The sequence below is a fragment of the Apteryx rowi genome, unplaced genomic scaffold (genome assembly GCF_003343035.1).
Source record: "Apteryx rowi isolate R43461 unplaced genomic scaffold, aptRow1 scaffold_160, whole genome shotgun sequence".
Taxonomy (NCBI): domain Eukaryota; kingdom Metazoa; phylum Chordata; class Aves; order Apterygiformes; family Apterygidae; genus Apteryx; species Apteryx rowi.
Window position 1 is genome coordinate 1172241 of NW_020447864.1, and position 18284 is coordinate 1190524.

General features: G+C 36.3%; 1 protein-coding gene across 4 annotated transcripts in view; it reads left to right on the forward strand.

Moving 5' to 3' along the window:
• Positions 1-18284, forward strand: part of BTBD9 (BTB domain containing 9) — a 144360-nt gene that overhangs the window by 101950 nt on the left and 24126 nt on the right. For all 4 annotated transcript variants that reach the window (XR_003252489.1, XM_026059838.1, XM_026059839.1 and 1 more), the window contains exon 10: positions 5700-5807. Coding sequence is in view for 3 of the 4 variants with exons in the window: in XM_026059838.1 (XP_025915623.1) it covers positions 5700-5807 (108 nt within the window). In the remaining variant the exon portion in view is untranslated. The remainder of the gene's footprint in view (positions 1-5699; positions 5808-18284) is intronic.

Genomic DNA, 18284 nt, shown 5'->3' on the forward strand with positions numbered 1-18284 from the left:
TCTCTGAAAAGGCCTTTATCAATGACAGAAAAAATATTATGTTTAACTAGGAACAGAAACACAGCAATTGATGTGTTTATCATGGTAAACATAATTTAAGTGCCTTTTATTTAACTGTTAAATGGGTAAAACTTTAGTATTGAAAAGGCTGCCATATCAAAATAGCTGTCTCTTATTCTTTCCTAGCATTTATCTTGAATAGAAATATAATAATATTATACTACAATCTTTGACTGATAATTTTATAGGATTTTTTTCTGTGTTTTTCCAAAAGAGAAGGGAAAAAGAAATCCTGATAGAGCAGAATTTGTTACAGTCTGTGTGGTAGAGGGAGGGAGAATTCTTCTGTACTGTGTGGTTTTCATGTTAAAGTAAATAGAAATAGTCTTCATCTCTGTAAAAACAGATAAAGCACTTATCCCTTTTTAATCTCTTTGAAGACTTTATTACTAATACTAATACTTGGTGGCCAACTGTTGTGATTTTCATCTTCAGAGCAATTCTTAAACTAACAAGTTATATCGAGTAGCTTTAACATGTTTTCTGTTTGCTTATATCATCATCCTGTACATCTCTTATGCTTCTTAATTTTCCATAACATTTCTGCTTATGAACTTTTTCTTTCTTTGCTGCTCATTTGCTATTCATGCCTGACTTGAGGCGTGAATAGCAAATCATAATTCAGAATGAAAGTTGATGCAAACACATAATAAATATGTGGATTTTGACTCTTTTGTAGGATCCTAAGAAAGATTGTTTTGCTGCAGGATAACTACTGAAACAAATAGCAGCAGGAAATGAAAAGGGATTGTAAACAACTGCACACAAAAATACAATGAAAATTGTATAAAAAATGCTTTTTTCATAGCGTTTTCAATTTTTTTCACCCTTCTTTAAAGAAGTGTTATGTTTTAGTTTTTTACCATCTTTTGGTTTTCCATCAGCATGTAATTTATGAACATAGTATTATTTATATTGCATGTGGTAACTACTGTTGAAAAAGTACTGTAGCCTCTTTTGATGTAATAGGCAGCCAATATGTGAAGCTCTGCAGGTTTACTTCTTTTAGAAAGAGAAACTGATGATGCAAGTCCATCTGCTTTCTTATTAAATAACATGATTGCACCAAAAAAATAAAAAGTTCTGCTTTTCAGAGCACAGTAGAAACAAACAGCATCAGGAAACTTCTTTGCTATGAAAGGTACCCGCAGTCGGCTGTTTGGGAAAGTATTGTGCCTGAGCAGCGTTCTCTCTGCTTCTGGTCAGAGCCCTTCTCATGCCTTCGGTAGCATTCGTTAGCCTTTACTCTTCTGCTTGTCTGCTGCCCGTATGCAGACAGCTTGTTGAAGCAGTCCTCTGGGCACAGCAGCTCTCTGCTTTGCAGCTGGAGAACCTCGCAGGTCATGTTGCTAAGCTTCGGACCAGGCTTCGTCTTGCGGTCAGTTTGCTCTGGATGGCTTATTTTTATCAAGTTGTCTTCCTTCATAAAGGGGCAGCCAAGACCTACTTCATCTGTTGTGTTGTGAGGTACTTAAAGGGTGAGCGGGATTTTAACAGTTGGTGCCAACAGAGAATGGACTTCCATAGTTAATGTTGTGTAGATCTTTATGGGAATAACAGAGATTATGATCGTGAGAGGAAACACGATCGCACAAAAAGCTGCAAGGTCTGATTTTTATGCCTGAATTTGTCCCTCATTTGCTTTGAAATGCTGAACAAGTCACTTAACTGGTAACCCATCAGTTTTCTGCACCTATAACATGAAAACAGTTATCTATATTTGAAAAGTACTTATTTTATAAAATCAATCATTTTCAACATGTAATGTAAATAACAGTACCATATTAAATGATTAACAGCCTTAGCCTTTAGCTTCCAAAAGAATTGGCATGTGAGAAATACATTCAGATCTCTTGGTGTTGCAGGGAATGAGCTGGATGAAGTCTCGTTCAGCTTTTCTTTCTCAATCCTGAGGGCAAGATTTACTAACAAGAACTAATTTAGCATTTTAATCTAATATGGGATGTCTTAGGAACATGAGCAATTTTTCTATAACCAGATGTATTTTTAATGAGTGTAGTTCTGACTTTTTCAGCAAAATATTCTCCTTCCAGCCATTCTGTATCCATCACAGGAAAGCATAGCTTCTCTGCAAAAATTTATCCTGGTAGTTTGCCTGGAATGTGTTTGAAAGATTAGTGTACATGGCATAAAAAGTGGCCCTTGTGCTCAGTGTGCACTGGTGAATATTCATGTAAGCGCCTGATAGTTTTTTGTTGTTTCTCAGGAAAGGCATTTCATGCAGAATAAATTCCAAAGAGGTTGTGTGGTGAGTCTTCCCCTCCTCTCTCTCTCCTACAAAAGATATTGTAGGGAGGTGAAGGAAACACTTGTATTTTCTGTCTTTCACAAGTCCCAAAGGAACAAAAATCTGCGTTTTTCATGCCCATTAAGTCACTTTATGAATGATTCTGCCAACTTTAATTTACTCATTGTTTATTTGTTTTATAATAATCCCAAGCCCTATGCTTTTTTCAAGCCATTTAACTTGGGCTGGGTTGTTGTGGGAGAGAGCAATTTATATGTTCCTAAAAAGAGGACATATGTCCTCTTAGCCTTTTGCTCTAAAACCAAGTCAGTTGTGTTTTAATTACAGTATTGTTGGTTAAAATTACAGTCCCTAGTGTGCTTCTGAAAATCAAACTCTTGATCATACCTTTGAAGACCTGGATCAAGGAAACAGCACTGAGCCCCCAGTGATGAAAAAGATCCTACTGAAAACCATAATTAGCTACATTTTAATTGCCTTTTTAAAATAAAACAATTTACATATGTTTTTACTTTCCCTCTTCTTATCATTTAGAAGACTTAGCCCAAATTTAGATGTTAAATCAATTCAGTGTCTGATATTAGTAGTTACCAAATTCAGGATTTTTATCCATAAACTTTCAGACTTTTTTAACAGAAAATGTACTACATTCAATCTCTTCAGTATTTGGAGACCTTCAAGCTGTAGAAAAGCRGAATGCGGAGGATCTGATGAAACAGAATTCTTTTTTTCTTCTAATCAAGTCTTGTATGATGCCCTGGAGATCTCTCTTGATTTTTATTTTTTTACTATATCAGTTCTGAAATTTTAATTTGCAAATAGACAGTATTAATATGGGCTAAAATGCTTCTTTTTAAAGTATTTTATTTTAGCTTCTTAAAACTATTGTTTATAGCGTATTACTTTTTATAATATTAATGAGCTAGATTGAGTTGAAAGCATCTCTATAGTATACTTTAAATCTGCTTGTCCAGTAGACCTGGCTGCACTTTGAATGCTGGGATTCCAAAATGGGAAATAAAGGGCTAAATCAGATTGTTTTGAACAGAAGTAACAGCACTGTTTTCTAGGGCAAAGATGCAGACACGCATGTCCTTGATAAATTAATTCCTAAGACAGTCCAGCTTCTGCTTTGGAAAGCATTTCTCTGTAAGAGTGAGGATTTTGTGTTCGGCCACTAGCTAGGTCATTTTTCTCCCTCCAGCACTAATGTTAAAGGTGAGCAATAATTTTTGTAGTTATGTTCCTCACAGCAGAGGTAGCAGCTGAGAGCAAGAAAGATTTTCTCACCTCGGAAAAGGGAATTTAGAACATGAAACTCAGGCTTGTAAGAGATTCTTAGAGACAAACTGAAACTTTGTGCCTAGGAGTGACACAAGTTCCTTTTCTTTTCAAATATTTCTCAGCTATTTTCATTGATAGTCTACAGAACAGATCTGTGGACTATTGCACCTGTGAACAGTGTGGATCTACAAAAGTTCTTCCTCACACCTGAAGAACCCAATTTGGCTGTATTACCTGGATTTCACAGTTCTCTATTTGTATATGTGGCTGTCGTTATTCTGATTTAGGTCATCAGCGTAGTTGTAGCTTTTTTGGATGGTTAGCTGTGCTTTGGTTATTTGACTAGAGCAGGTTCATTGACTTCTATGATAAATAGTTAGACTTAAGCAGTCATCTTAGCAAGCATTAGCAAACTTTGCTGACGAGAACTTGAGGATCAGAAGAGCATAAAAACTGGTAACAGCCAGTATCTTATATGAGTAGTATGGTGTTTATTTTCCATTAGTGTACTGAGTCAGGGTTCAGAGAATAAGAGTTTAACAACAACCCAATCAGCAACACATTTTTCCATAGCACACCTTGTTCAATTAGAATATTGCAATTCAAAAACTTTGGGTCAAATGATGAGAGAGCATTATTTCAGAGAATGGTAAATGCAGCATGCTGGTTTGGCCTTCAGTCACCTCTAACTCAAAATAGCAAAGATTTTTGAGATTTTGTTTTAATATCACATTTTGCTGTTGAGTTTGTGTGAAAACTGTAAGAACAGCAATTAGTGTTCTAAACTGTACCCTGCTAATCCATGGAATGAAACCAGCCAAGGCATTTATGGAAAATGGAAGCAAAATCACCTCTGTTAATGAAAAAATGGCAAATACTTCACTGCTCCTGAAGAAGAAATTACAAAAGTGTCTGGCAGTGTTTAGACCAGTCCCTTACCCCTTTAAAGTCTGTAGATACCTTCTTGCCCTTTGTGGGTGCTTCATTGGGTATAAAGGTGCTGCATATCCATATTGGTTCCCAAACCTGCTGTGAAGACTATATCAGTCGTCTTTGCTAAAGAGGACATTCTGCACTGGATTTTTTTCTTAAATACATGTATTTCAATCCCATGNGGGGGGGGGGGGGGGGGGCGGGTCAGGTCAGGGAGGGCAGGGGAAGGTTCTTGATCTTGCTGCAAGTATCATGCTACTTTCTTTAATTCATATCCTTAGAAACAAAACAAAATCAAGGAATGATATTGGGGTTTCAAATATCTGTTACAACAAGGAGATAATCCCTGTTTAAGGGAAAGGAGTAGAGAGGTTGCAACTTTTAGGAAGAATGACTTACTGTTATTTTCTAGATATGCCTTATGAAAAAGATGTACTTAAGTTAAATCCTGATGCATTGTCTTCTTTTCTGTGGAACAATGATGGAAACTGAAGGCTAATTTTTAATATATCACTTGGTGCACTTCCTGGAGCACTGCATATTCATGAGGATGAATATGGAGTAAATCCTTGAGACCTCTGTTACTTTTTTGTTTTTTTGTTTGTTTGTTTGTTTTAGCAATTTGGTCAACAATTCCAATGCCTTTTTCCTTGTTTTATAATAAACCAGGGTTGGGAATCGCTGTTTTTTTTTTAATTTGTCTTATCTTAGTATTTCTGGTATGTTTACCAAAAAAAAAGAATAAAAGTAAGAAGATAGTGTCTTTTTTTAGTCACAAGAACCTGGATTTTTTTTCTTTTTCCTCTTACACTGACCTTTCCAACCAGATCTTTTATTCAGGTTTAAAGCAGGCAATTCCACATTGCCAAATAAATTAGTTCATTCATTGACTTTCAAATAAGTTAGAAGTAATTAGATGAATGTCATAGAATAATGCTAGTAAGACGGATATTGGCCTTAGGATAATGAGAGTAGAGACGTTCAAGTTTGAGATGACAGAAACAGTAAGGACCTTGTTAAGTATTAGAGGCATATTACAGAAGAAACAGCTAAATTTAAAAAGGTTTAAGAAGAGAAAATAAAGGACTAGAAAACTTGAGCAGCTTGGTTAATGTTCATTGTACTTACCACTCAACTGTTTCTTCATGCTTAGGTTGCTACTTTGGGACTGTGACGATCGCAGCTACAGCTACTACATTGAGGTTTCAACAAATCAGCAGCAATGGACTATGGTGGCTGATCGTACAAAAATTTCCTGCAAGTGAGTATAATTTTTTTCCGCTTGTTTGCCCAAAGTAGGAACTGGAAACTGGAACTGGAATTTCCTTTTGTTCAGTAGTTACATAGCTGACTCTGACTGTAAAAATGATTTTTACATAACCTGTAGCTTACTACCTCTAGACCCTTGTAAATATAACTTTAAAAAGTAGAAGCTTCTAGTGTGGCTGAATATCTGGACTTTCAAACCAGAATCAAGTTCTGAAGATTCGGAAGGTTATTGTGTTTTCCAGTTTGATTGTTCATTTTCAGAAGCAGTCTGACTACCATGCCTTTGTTTTTGTGATCCCCCCAAATTTAACCACGTTTCCCCGAGTTTCCACATGTTTATGTTAACATTGGTGTTAAATCATCCCTCCTGGAGAAACATGGGGGGAGAGGAAAGGGAGCTTGCTTGGCAAAGGATTATTTTTAACCATTTTACCCTTAACAAAGCACCTATGAACATTGTACTTTTGGGGGGGAGTTAGGGGGACGGGACAGGGCGGGAAAAAGACTAAACCAAAAACAGATCAACAAGTGAATTCAGTTACCTAAACTCAACCTTGCTCTTGTGATGTGGTCAATGCATATAGTCCAGGTAGTCTGCTTTTGACTAGGACCCTTGCATAGAAAAACACCCTTCTTAAATAAAACCAGAAAAACTGTTTCATTTTTATTTGTATACATCAGTCAGGAGAATTCCAGGCTCCCTCTGCACATGTGTGCTCTCCATTGACTTTTCTGTAATTATTGGGTCTGCTGATAAAATCCGTTGTTCTAGTACGGAAGAGTAATTCAGTGTTGATAGCCCCAATAGCTCTCTTAAAACATTTGATAGTTCTAATTCCAAGTAAAGAATGACCCAGATACTTGTCATGGGATTGAAAAGAGAGGCTGCAAATTTATACGTATTACATATCCAAAAGTCAGGCATGCTCAGCATTCAGTGAATGTTGATAGGATATGATCTTCTGAGTGATCCCTAGGGAAGCTCAAGCTTATAAAAATCCTATTTCCCTCCTTTTCCCCCAGTCGATTTCCCATAAGACACACTTTCTCATGTGGGATGAAATTGAAGTCATCAGCTCACATGGGGACAGTCACCACCCATCCTGTATTTGTGTGAACCAAAACAAAATGGAATTTACAAATTGACAGAGATATATCTCAGTTTGCCACACTGGGCAAGAGGGCTATTCAGTCCTTTCTAGCAACACTGCTGATATACATTTTCTAAAGTTTATATTCCATCTCTTAACAGATGGTGAAAATCAAGCTTGCATTCTAATGTGGTCTAGACATGGTGGTGAAAGAGAACTTGACATGTGCTTTTACTGTCTATAAAGGACAGGATATTGATGAACAGAAATCCTGGCTTCTATCTCCAGCTCTGGGGAAAGACTAAAGGAGATTTAATCATTCTCAAAGGCATCTCAGTGCAGTGGATAAGATTGATCTTTTTGTCTGCCCCCGACGGTAGGAACACTAAAAGGCCAAAATCGGAGGGGAGGCGGGGGAGCGTCTTTTTGCGCTTGTTCCATAGACGTATTCATACCAATAGTCCATAGCAGTCCAAAGGAACAGTTGCTTAAGTATGCACAGTGCAGTGGAATTGCTGGTTGGCTGCCAAGTTCAAGTTAGTGTCTACTGACCATGTTCAAACCAGCCATTTTTGAAAGCATTAACCTTGGACAAGTATTGGGAGAGAGAGAGAGCTGCTTCTTCGTGATAAACTTGATTCAAAACATAGGTGCTCTAGAAGTAATGGCTGCAGGAACTATTTTCATATGAATTAGAGAATTGTATTTTCCCTAATTTTGTGCTCTGACACACAAGCATCCAGCTTTCAAAATGTCAATCTTAACACTTTAAGTCTAGAGATAATGACTCTAAACAGGGTCAGGTAGTGAGAAATGTGTAATATTAAGAATAGCCCTCAAAGCGCACACTGTAATCATCTGTGCTAAACAAATTCAAAGACCTAGTCCTAAAGCTGTCAATTAGGAAAGCTCAATGGGCATCAGAAAAATTCAATTTATTGAGAATTAAGAAATTATAAAGCAAAATGAGCAGTTTGAAAAAAATCTTACTTCCCTTTGACAGTTTCCTACCTGATCCAGTTATATTTAAATGCTATGTTACCTGTAACTGATAGAAGTTAAAATGTTGGTGCCATTCCCCCTCCGCTGCTTCAGGCAGTTTCTTTGCATTTGACAGCATTTTTTACATATTTGATTTAAATCTCTTGCCCTTTACTGTCAGTAAATCAGACTTTTTTTTTTTAACAGCCACCCAGCACAGAAAAGAAAACCCTTTAAATATGTGGGTTTTTTTTCAAGTAGGGTTTTCAAAAGTGCTGAAATGACTTAAGCTCAAAAATTATTTTGATTGTAGTGGCAGACTGATAAATCTAAATTCTCTTGAAGATTTACTTTCAAGACATAGGTATCAAACCTATAAATTGTTTTATTTACATATTGAGGTTTATTACCTGAGCAGTCTCTTCAGAAGATATGCAGAGTTAGGTCCAACATCCTAAAAGATTGTTTTAGCAGAAACTGATTTTAAAGAATGTTAATCTGTTCAATACAGAGTAAGCACTTTCAAAATGCCAACTGAGTAAATCAATATACAGCACAAATAATACTGTTTTACCTGGAATGTAAGGATAGTATTTCTATTCTTTGTGGATATTTGAGGATTAGTCAGTGAAGTACTATGTAAATGCTGAATGCTACTAATATTAGGACTTTTTTGTAAAGTGCAGGAGATGATAATTTCATATAGTCAGAGCTGGACCGCTTCATGGGCTTGCCAAGTTTTGAAAAATACTGAAAAGTGCTGCTATGCCCCCAAAAAGGGTTTTCTGTTTCAGCAGCCACGCTTTTAGTGCTCTAAAATTGTTAAATATAGAATATTTTTTTGGAAGAGACATCATCATTCAGTAACTCATACACTGTATGTGTATGTGAAGGAGACAAATCTTAACCAAAAGGAGAAAAATGAACCAGTCACTGGTAGGACTACGTGAAAATTTCATTTTTTGATTCAGTTTCTAAACTAAAAAAAGGTATCATGGATTGAACCAGATTTTAAACATGAGGATTTTTTGCCCTGACAAGAAAAACAAGTTATTTTAACTTCATGTAATTTTAACAAAAGCAAAACAGAGGGGCTGAAGAGCCCTGTTAACCTGTTAACCGTGGTTAACAGAGGCAGTAAGAAGGTAGAGATGCTACAGTTTGCCTGGTTTAATATCATAGCATCCTGGTAAAGATACTCCTGTTGGATGCAAGAGATTCTTTAGCACAGGGAATTTAACTTCATGTTTTCCAGCACCTAGAGACACCTAAGCCACCTTACATAATGTGTTCTGGAGTGAGTTCTTGTATTAAGTATTTCATGGAGCTGTGACCAGAATGCAGAGGTGTCTCACCTTCCCCAGGGCTGTAACTTTGCAGTTATAGTCCTTCTGTCACTGTCCTTCCCCGTACCAGAAATACACAGGCATTTTACGCAAACAGCACAGCTCCAACAGGAGAGAGAAACTTGCCTCCGAATACCCAAAGCTAAAAGCAGTTAAGGCGCTTGCCTAGGATAAGTGAGAATTACTCATGCACTGTGCTGTATTTGACTCACTTAATAGGGTTTAGGCAGCCACTTAAAGATTCCCACTTTTAGCAATTTGCCTTAACCAGACTACRGGATAATAGGGTGGAAGCAATGGTACCCTCATCTCTTCATTCTCCATATCTTTATGAATCCAGCACCCCTCTTTCCGCTGGAAGAAACGAAGCAGTTCAGAGTGTTTTGTAATGCGGTCTAAGTTTGCAAATATTTTCTGTCTCAGACAAATCTTTTTTTTTTTTGGGGGGGGGGGGGGTAAATGCTTTATTTGACATCCCTGCCTGAAAAGGACTAACCCTTGACATTGGTATAAAAATCATAGTTTCTGCTCCCTTTGTTTAAAGGGAATGAGAAGTAGATGTATCCCTGCATGGGACTGTGCCTATTCGACTACCAGTACCTCTTAGAGCAATAGTGAGCTGAGAATCTGCTATGAGATATCATTAGAAATGTATTTCTGCGAGACTCAGATATGAATTCTTTGGAAAAAAAATATACTCCAAATAATGCCCATTTCCTTTACAGGTTTTAGATGTGTGCGAAATCCAGGTAGTGAATTTATGCTTTTTGGCATTAGATCTGCATCTAATATTGTCATGCAGTAGACTCCAGAAAAAGATCTTGCTTGTTTTCCTGTATAGAATATGCTGCAGTAGCAAATGAAAGTGGAGGGAGTTAAAACTCAAGAGACCTTCACAGTGGCAAACATTTGAAGGGATATTTACATATTTACACTGAAAAAAAAAATACTTTGTTAGTACTATTCTCACTTTCCTGTCTTCAGAGATAAATGTGGATAAGAATTGTTTCCTTTCCTGCCTGGCTTGTCTGTATACCTAATCTTTCAGTGAAGTTATAATCCTATGTTAAAGTCATTAGCTTGCTGTCTTGCAAGTGTTTTTTGAGGTCTCCAAACAATTCTGCTGAATCTCTGGCACAAGGGGTGGGATGAACCATAAAGATAGCAAGTACAAACCTCACCAGACATCTCTGACGAGTGGCAAACAAAATAATGAGAAAGAAAATGAAATCAAATTATGTTTAAATAGCATATATTGGTTTTGATGGTCTATTGAGGTATGAAGTTTCCTTATAAACTTTGAGTACGCTGCTTTTGGTTGTTTTAATGGTATTTTAATGTAGCATTTTATGTAAATTAATAATTCACTGCTCAAAGTGAGAACCTGAAAAGGCTACTCCTAACCTCCTCTTCTCTCATAGTCTTAAAAGGCTGAACACAGAAACTGGATGTCTGTTATCTTTACAGGGAAAGCTTGCTTACTCCCCCTAAGCGGGAGCCAATTAATGCATACTGGTTGTGTAATTGTCAATTTTAAAATGCTGCATGTAGGCTAATTTTTTTTCTTTTACAGAATAAACTGTTTTTCTCTGCACAGTATGACAGTAATGAAAACCAGTCATGTTCTGTTCTATTTAAAAAAAAACAACAAACGTTTATGGAAAGTTTGCTTAAGTGTGTTACTGTTGAACAATAGAAAATTGTTAGAAAAAAATGCTGATAAAAAGTCTGAAAGTCAAATGAAAAACAGAAGACACCAAAGGCCAGGAGTCAGACCTCAGAGTCAATGTTTCTTTTGATAAAATAAGCACCGTAAAGGCAAATATGAAACAGGCTATCATCAAGGTTATCAACTGAATGTCATTCTTTAAAGTTCTCTCTTGTGTAGTTGTTCTGTAATGGATGTGATCTATGGTAGCCATCATATAATGTTCAATCTCCCAGTAGGAAAAAAGAATCTAATACTCTGATAGAGTTTGGGAGGCAACACACATGGTTTATTTATGAGCGGTTCCTAGAGAATTGATATCAACTGTCTATGTGACTGTTTTAGGCCAGTTTTATCATTTTCCTGGCGAAGGGCATGACTTTATTTTCAGAGGGTTTATAACATGTTATTGCATTATTTCATTTCTTCTGCTGCATTCTTGTTTATTATTCAAAGTATGCTGCTGTGTTGTGGTAGATGTTTAAAAATTTCAACTCACTTTCATGTTTCCATTGCAACATTGTAGTAGTAGTAGTACTATTTCAATTCCTAAATTCTGAGCTCAGTTGCTATAAATTTTTTGTAGTTTCTATATGAATGTAATTAATACTTTATATAAGCCATTTGGGGTAGATGGGATTCATTAACAAAATTTATATTTCTTTAATATTTTTTGATTGAGTTTTCAAGAGTAATTTTCAATTTTGTTTACTGCTCTTTTCCAATGTTTAAGATTTTTATCATGATGTTCTATATGCATTTCCAGTTTTTCAGATGCTGTTATTTCCTTTGATAATAAGTCATGGTAAAGAACACTCTGGAGAGGTTCAAGGCTAAAAACAGCTAATACATCTAACAGTTCTAAACCACTTTTCAGAATGTACAATTGACTCTTTTCCATATTGTTTAAGGACTTAAAGTAAGAAAATACTTCCAAGTTGCACATCATTAGTGGCTAACTCAATTTTAGACTCTGCTCCTAGGTATACATTTGTGAAACCTTGCTAATCTCTATCATGATGTGATTATTTCTGTTGTTCGAGAGATAAGATTTGTACAGTCTGAATACCACAAGAATATTGTTTTTTCCTGCTGTTCTCCTCTAGTTCCTCCAGTTCACTCTGTGATCCCATCTCTAGAATTCACTCATGTCCACTTTCACCCATGATTCTTCTCCTTAACCACTTTCATACGACTTTTCTGTCATAGAACACTTCTCAACTCTTTTCTTTCCAATTGTTTGTATGCTTACATCAATTTTCTGCATGTTGCATGCAGTCTTACCTTGTCCTATCATAACTAGAATGAGAAAAGAACATTTTTGTCTAATTTGTGTACAGTCCTTAATTCTGGTTCACACCTGAGCTGCCAAATGGCAGAGTGGAACAGAGTAAAAAACTGCTCTTGTACCTCTTGTGTAAAGCTGAGTGTATTTGGATGGCAGCTCATCCCATTTTACACAGAGATAACTTCATATACTCTGAAATCTGAACGTCTTCTCCAGAACTGCAGAACTCAGTGTAGCCACATTCATACAGTACAAAGATGGAATATATTTAAGCAAGATATCTGGGAAATTGTCACATTGTTGAGCTCAGTTTCAAGTCTTGCTTGACAAAAATAAACTGAGGGTTCTCATTAATCTGTTCATTATGCTACTAGTAATGCCTGCTAGAGCAAGTCAGACAGATGTAAAGGGTCATTTTGTGTAATTGTTGAGCTTAAAAGCCCTGAACGACGGTGGCATTGAAGTACATAATTTTTGTGTTTGTATGTTCACGTTTTAAAGGATTCTAATAAAGCAAAAGAAGAAAAAAGATCTGGCTTCACAAACCTGCCGTATTAAGCATAAAGATTTCACAGAAGAGAGAGTTGTGTCCTATTGCAGAATGTTAGAAGGCTCTTAGAAGTGTGAAAATTCTGCATCTAGTACTCAGTTTGCTAGTTTTTATTTTAGCTGATACTTGCTGATTGAAGAATAACTAGCATCTTTTAAGTTGTTTTCTGAACAGCGATTCAGGATAGCGAGAAGGTTTTCAACTTACTAAGTTGTCTCATACAGTTTCTTTCCACTTTAACTTTCTGGTCCTCATTGTTGCTTTTCAGACACAAATATGCATGGATCTTTTGAACATGCCTTGAGAAGAGAAGCATTGAGTTGCAAATTGAAATGCATTAGTGTCCTTTGAATGTCTTTTTCCATCCACTCATTTCACTGCAGCTCTGCATGTACCATATGCACTTAAGTCTGGCCAGCTTTTTTGCTTTACTGTGCTTTGCCACGTGGCTGGCGTGTTCTCAGCTCCTCTTCATAAATGCTTTTGTTGGGATAGTGAAGAAAACAGCACAGTAACTCTGACATCAGGTTGGATGTTTGTTCAGTTCTGCCTCAGAGAAAACAGAAGTAATACCCAATAATACCTGCAGTATCAGTAACTGTTTATTAGGTGTTGGATTTTTCTCCCATGCAATCAAAGGCTTGAGCATCTCTTTAGATGCCTGTAAAAATTTTCAAGCTAATGTTATAAGTAGGTTGTGTGGATGTTTTATTACTTCATGACATATCTTCTGCAGAAAATACATTTTGGTGAAGAAAAGGGACCTAAGAATAATTGTTATCCCAGAGTGTTATCATTAATGTACACAAATAGCTTTATAAAAGAAAAATCCTGTGGAGAGCCAAGCTGTGCTGATTAAGCTGAATTACGTTTGTTCCTTTCTGGGTTGGAGAGAATAAGCAGAGAGAGGCCTTTACCCTTAGCCCACGAAAGTGATACCCCAGGGAGTTCTCCAAAACCACAGTGTTCTGTAGGAGTGGGCAACCTGATTCCTGTAATACTGATTTCCTTTTTGCTTTAACTGTTGGGGGTTTTATATTTCAAACAATAATATAAGTCCTGAAGAAGTGAATATGCCTTAATCCTCCAGGAGCGCATTATCCTCTTATGAGTCTGATATTATGTTGATCATGCTTTAGAATAAGTCCTAGTTTTCTACTTCTCTTGGATAAATAACAGGAAATTTATGCTGACTTTTCATAGTAATGAATTCAATTTGAATGCATTTGTGAGCAATTTTGTTTTGAAATATTATTTTACAAAATAAATAGTAATAGTTAAGTTTATGTAAAATGTCTATTGCATAGTCTTCTGTTTAAAAAAAAAGTCAAAGGAAATTTCAACTGCATTTTCTTTTGTGAATTCGTGAACATTTACATTGAATTTTCAGTAGAAGGGAAACTTCCCAATGTCTTTGCCTTTTTGATTCTTGTAAGACAGCTTTCTAAAGCTCCTGTGATAAAGCGGCAAGCTTTCAGGTTATTGTTATTTCAAGAGATTACATGGAAGGAAGTTCTCACTCTGTAGTTAGCCACTGCTTCTAATATAAGTGTGGGACACAGGAGGGTTTTTCAGTAAATATGTTTTCATCCTTCTTTGAATCATGAAAAGACTTAGTACTGAAGGTTGATTATTGATAATCTCATGAACCCCAAATTATGTTTCTGATATTGAAACATATTCTTTCTTTTTTTCTCTCTCTTTTCCTGACTCTTTCACTTCTTGGGCTGTTACTCATAAAGCATAGTTAGGAAATGTACCAGTTAGGAATTTATTTTGTCTTTATGAATATGAATGGAATTGGTTCTCTCTGATTTCTGGCTGCTGTACTCATTCTTGTATGTTCTGCACTAGCCGTTCTTTCAATTCAGTATTCATCCTTGCAACTGCTTACCCCTGTTGAGTTTGAGCAAGGCCAGCTGCTGCTAGAGTCGTTGCTTCCGTGCTCCCCTGCAAGTCTTGTAAATCACCATGACGAGGCGCCATGGTGCTTTCATCACAACCTGTTGCTGCCATTTATCTGTCTCGTACATGGCCGCCTTGTAGATTTTTGCCTCCTGTTTTGATACCCCTGACTTTTAAAAATATGCCAGCATACAGTTGCAGTTGATTTGTTGAATTTGCCTAAATTGACCAGCTCTAGTTTACAACTTACCAATGCAAAGTCGTGGACTGGATAATGAGACTCGTCCTTTGCATGTGTCCCTGCCTAGTGCTCATCGTTTTCTTCCATTCTGACACAGGCCCTTTTCTCACTCACTAGCCACTGAGCAGTAAGGAGTGTCTCTTCCACACCTATTTGTCTGAATGTTTTTGTACGAGCACACGGTTTCTAGAGCTTTTAAATAGTTTTTTTTTATTGGCTCTATCATTCTTAAAGATAAAGTGAATTTACTTTTAACTCTTTTACAGATTACTTTACATGCACTTTTGCAAACCAGTCATTCTGAGGTGTTAACCATTTCACAATCTTTGTTGCATTTTTCATATGTGCCTTGGGTAAATTCAGATACACTTCAATGTCAGTATCTTTCTCAGTCCACTTTCTTGCTTTTTTTTAATATATGCTCAGATACAGCCTTGCTTAGTAGGCAGAATTTTAGAGAGGGGAAAAAAATCAGCATCTGAGATGCTTTTACTTATTCTAATATTGTTTTTGCTGCTCACTCTTATGATAATTTGTGCAAATTCAAAACAGATGCATGTTTCCCTGAGAGACCAGATTACGGAATCATTCAGACTTCTTGGTTCTGAACTGATAAAACAAATGTAAATAGATAATATAGATGGTGAAAAGAAAATTAGATCACTAAAGTAAATTTAGTTCAGTCAGCATTAACAGCCATTGTGGAGATATTAATGTTCAGTTACTGTGGAGTCTGTTTCTGTTTATATCTGTCATATTCTGTAAACAGATGTTGCAGAGCTAGGACTGAGATTTTAACCAGTTTGAATATTGTCATCTTTATAGAGGTAACATTCCTATGCAGAGGATTACTAGATTAGACCCATATGAGAGAGAGAAAGTTTGTTTTAGAAGAAGTAAAGGGTCTAAGCTGTTCTGATATCTCTTTCCCAAATCCTAAGGAAAAAACTTTATAGATCTAATTCCCTACTTCAAACCCTGCTAACCCACTAGAAATAGAGGAAGAAATTCTGAATTTAAAGATACCATTTCCATTAAAGATATTAAAGATTTTGAAAAGCAGTAGCCATTCACAAGCTCAATGAATATTCTGGTGTTTGGGGTGTGTACTCGGGAGTACTCCATCGAGGGGGTTGTTTGTTGTCCTAAGACACTGGGAAGTTGCGTTCAAATCCCTGCTTGGAAACAGGAAATTTGAACCCCCCTGATTTTTACATTCAAATTCAGAGCCCTCATTCCAGTCTATAGTGGGAGAGAATGTACTCCCCCTATTTCATTTAAAAATTCCATTTTTGTCAACTTTGCTTGCTTATCTTCTGCATTTACTTGAACATGGTACCTTGGCTATTTTTAACACCTGTCACCAAAAGATCTAAAATTACTTGGCCAACATTAATGAACTGGGCTTTGTAGAACCAATATTATGCTGATAAATATGATTTGTATTTTGTAGGCAGGGGACACTCCTGGATACTGAAGCTCTAAAGCCTGATCTACGTCTTTTTAGTCCTGAGATTTAATTATAAAACTGTCTTTGTCCTCTCCTCTTTGTATCCTTGCTTCTTTACTTAATCTATCATCTCTGCCAGACTTAAAAGGAAATCATGTGACATGAAAGCCTGCTTTTTTAGTTTGGAGACAGAAATGTTAACAGTGGAAATGTCAGTCTCATACCAAATCCATTTTTCATATTTAGTGGCTCTAGTTACGCAAGAAAATTTTGCTTTTCTGCAAGCTGAATATAACCTAATGTATAACCAACCCAGTAGTTAAAAAACCCCCAAACCCTTCTTGATTGCCTTTACTGCAAATCTCTCTGACCAAAATAATATTTAGTCTACAAAATAATATTTAGTTAAATATCTCCCCCCCCCCCCAAGCATTTGTGTCCCAGTTTGACCTATAACATTAAGCAAGTCTGGAAGAGCCTGTTGTCCTAACAGATGTTCTTGGCCAACTATTGCCAACTCTGCTAAATGTAACACAAATACTAATTTTCTTATTAAAAGAGAATACTACTTCTCTCTTGCATCCTGTTAATAAAACCTTCTCTCAGTCAGCAGAGGAACAAATTCACAGCTTTTGGGTAAGGACATGAGAATGCTGACTACTGCTGTTACGTTAGAGAAGGATCCTGTGGCAATATATGGGATTGCCTTCACTGAGTAATAGTATTTCCTGTTTTGAAAATGTCTAGATGTGTGTGCATACCCACCCACATGCACACTCACATCACCTTCATAAGTAAATATTGCTACAAAAATTCTTCCAAATAATGGATGTCTCCTGTGAAACTGGCCCATCTGTCTGCTAGTTAGGAAAGGAAGGCCTAATACTTGAACCGTTGTTTTGTGGTAATGTTTATTTACTTTGAAGTTGATTGTTGCATAAGATCATCTAATAACCCAATGAATTGGAGATGCCCAGATGTTCATGAACTAGCTGGGAAGTTACTATTCTGTCTCTAGTTACCATTTCTTACAGGCAAAGTCATTAAATATAGCGCCTGTTGATATCTCCTTGTATAGTTGGAAGTCCAGTCAGAGGTTAATGCATCTTATGCTAAATGTGTCATTTTCCTTTCTTTCTAAAGATTTGTCCTAACTAGATTGTTGGTATTCAGCATCTAACTTCTTCAAAACTTTGAAAAGTGCACTTTTTCTCATGCTGGCCTAAGCAGCTGTGGTCTTCAGTGTCGCAAATACCCTGCATTGCCACAGCACACTTTAAGATATATACAGTATTAAACTACTGATTTATTCAAAGTAACATTTTTACCAGAACAGATTAAATCCATGAATCACAAAAGAGAAGAATTATTAGATCTTTAGGTTCATCCTCTTGGGATTTCTGTACTACTGTCATATGTGGTGTATTTTTTTAGAATAATACTCAGTGAGTTGTTTCATGTATTTTAAGATATAGTGCTTCCATTCTGCTCTTTGCTTTTCTATCACACTGTGTTCCCTCAGTAAGAATTTTTTTTCTTGATACCAGTACTGAACATCACTTTACCTAATTTCATTCCATTAATTTGATTGTATCCCTGTACAACTTTTTTTCTTTCTTACTGGGCTTCATACCCTTCAACTATATATTTGTAAAGTCATTCTGTCTCTTTCCTATCGCCTTATTTGCTATTTTAACAAGTTTTGCCTGAATGTATCTCTTTCTCCTTCATCATGAGTCAGTTTTCTTTGTTGTTAAAACGATATCTATTAATTTTACCCAACTTTCCTAAGTTGTCTATATATTTTTATTATAAAGGTGCAAAGGTTTGAATGAAATATTAAAATTTATTTTTATCAGAATCACAAGGGAGGGGAGCTCCCTTATCTCAGTTTAATAACACAATACCA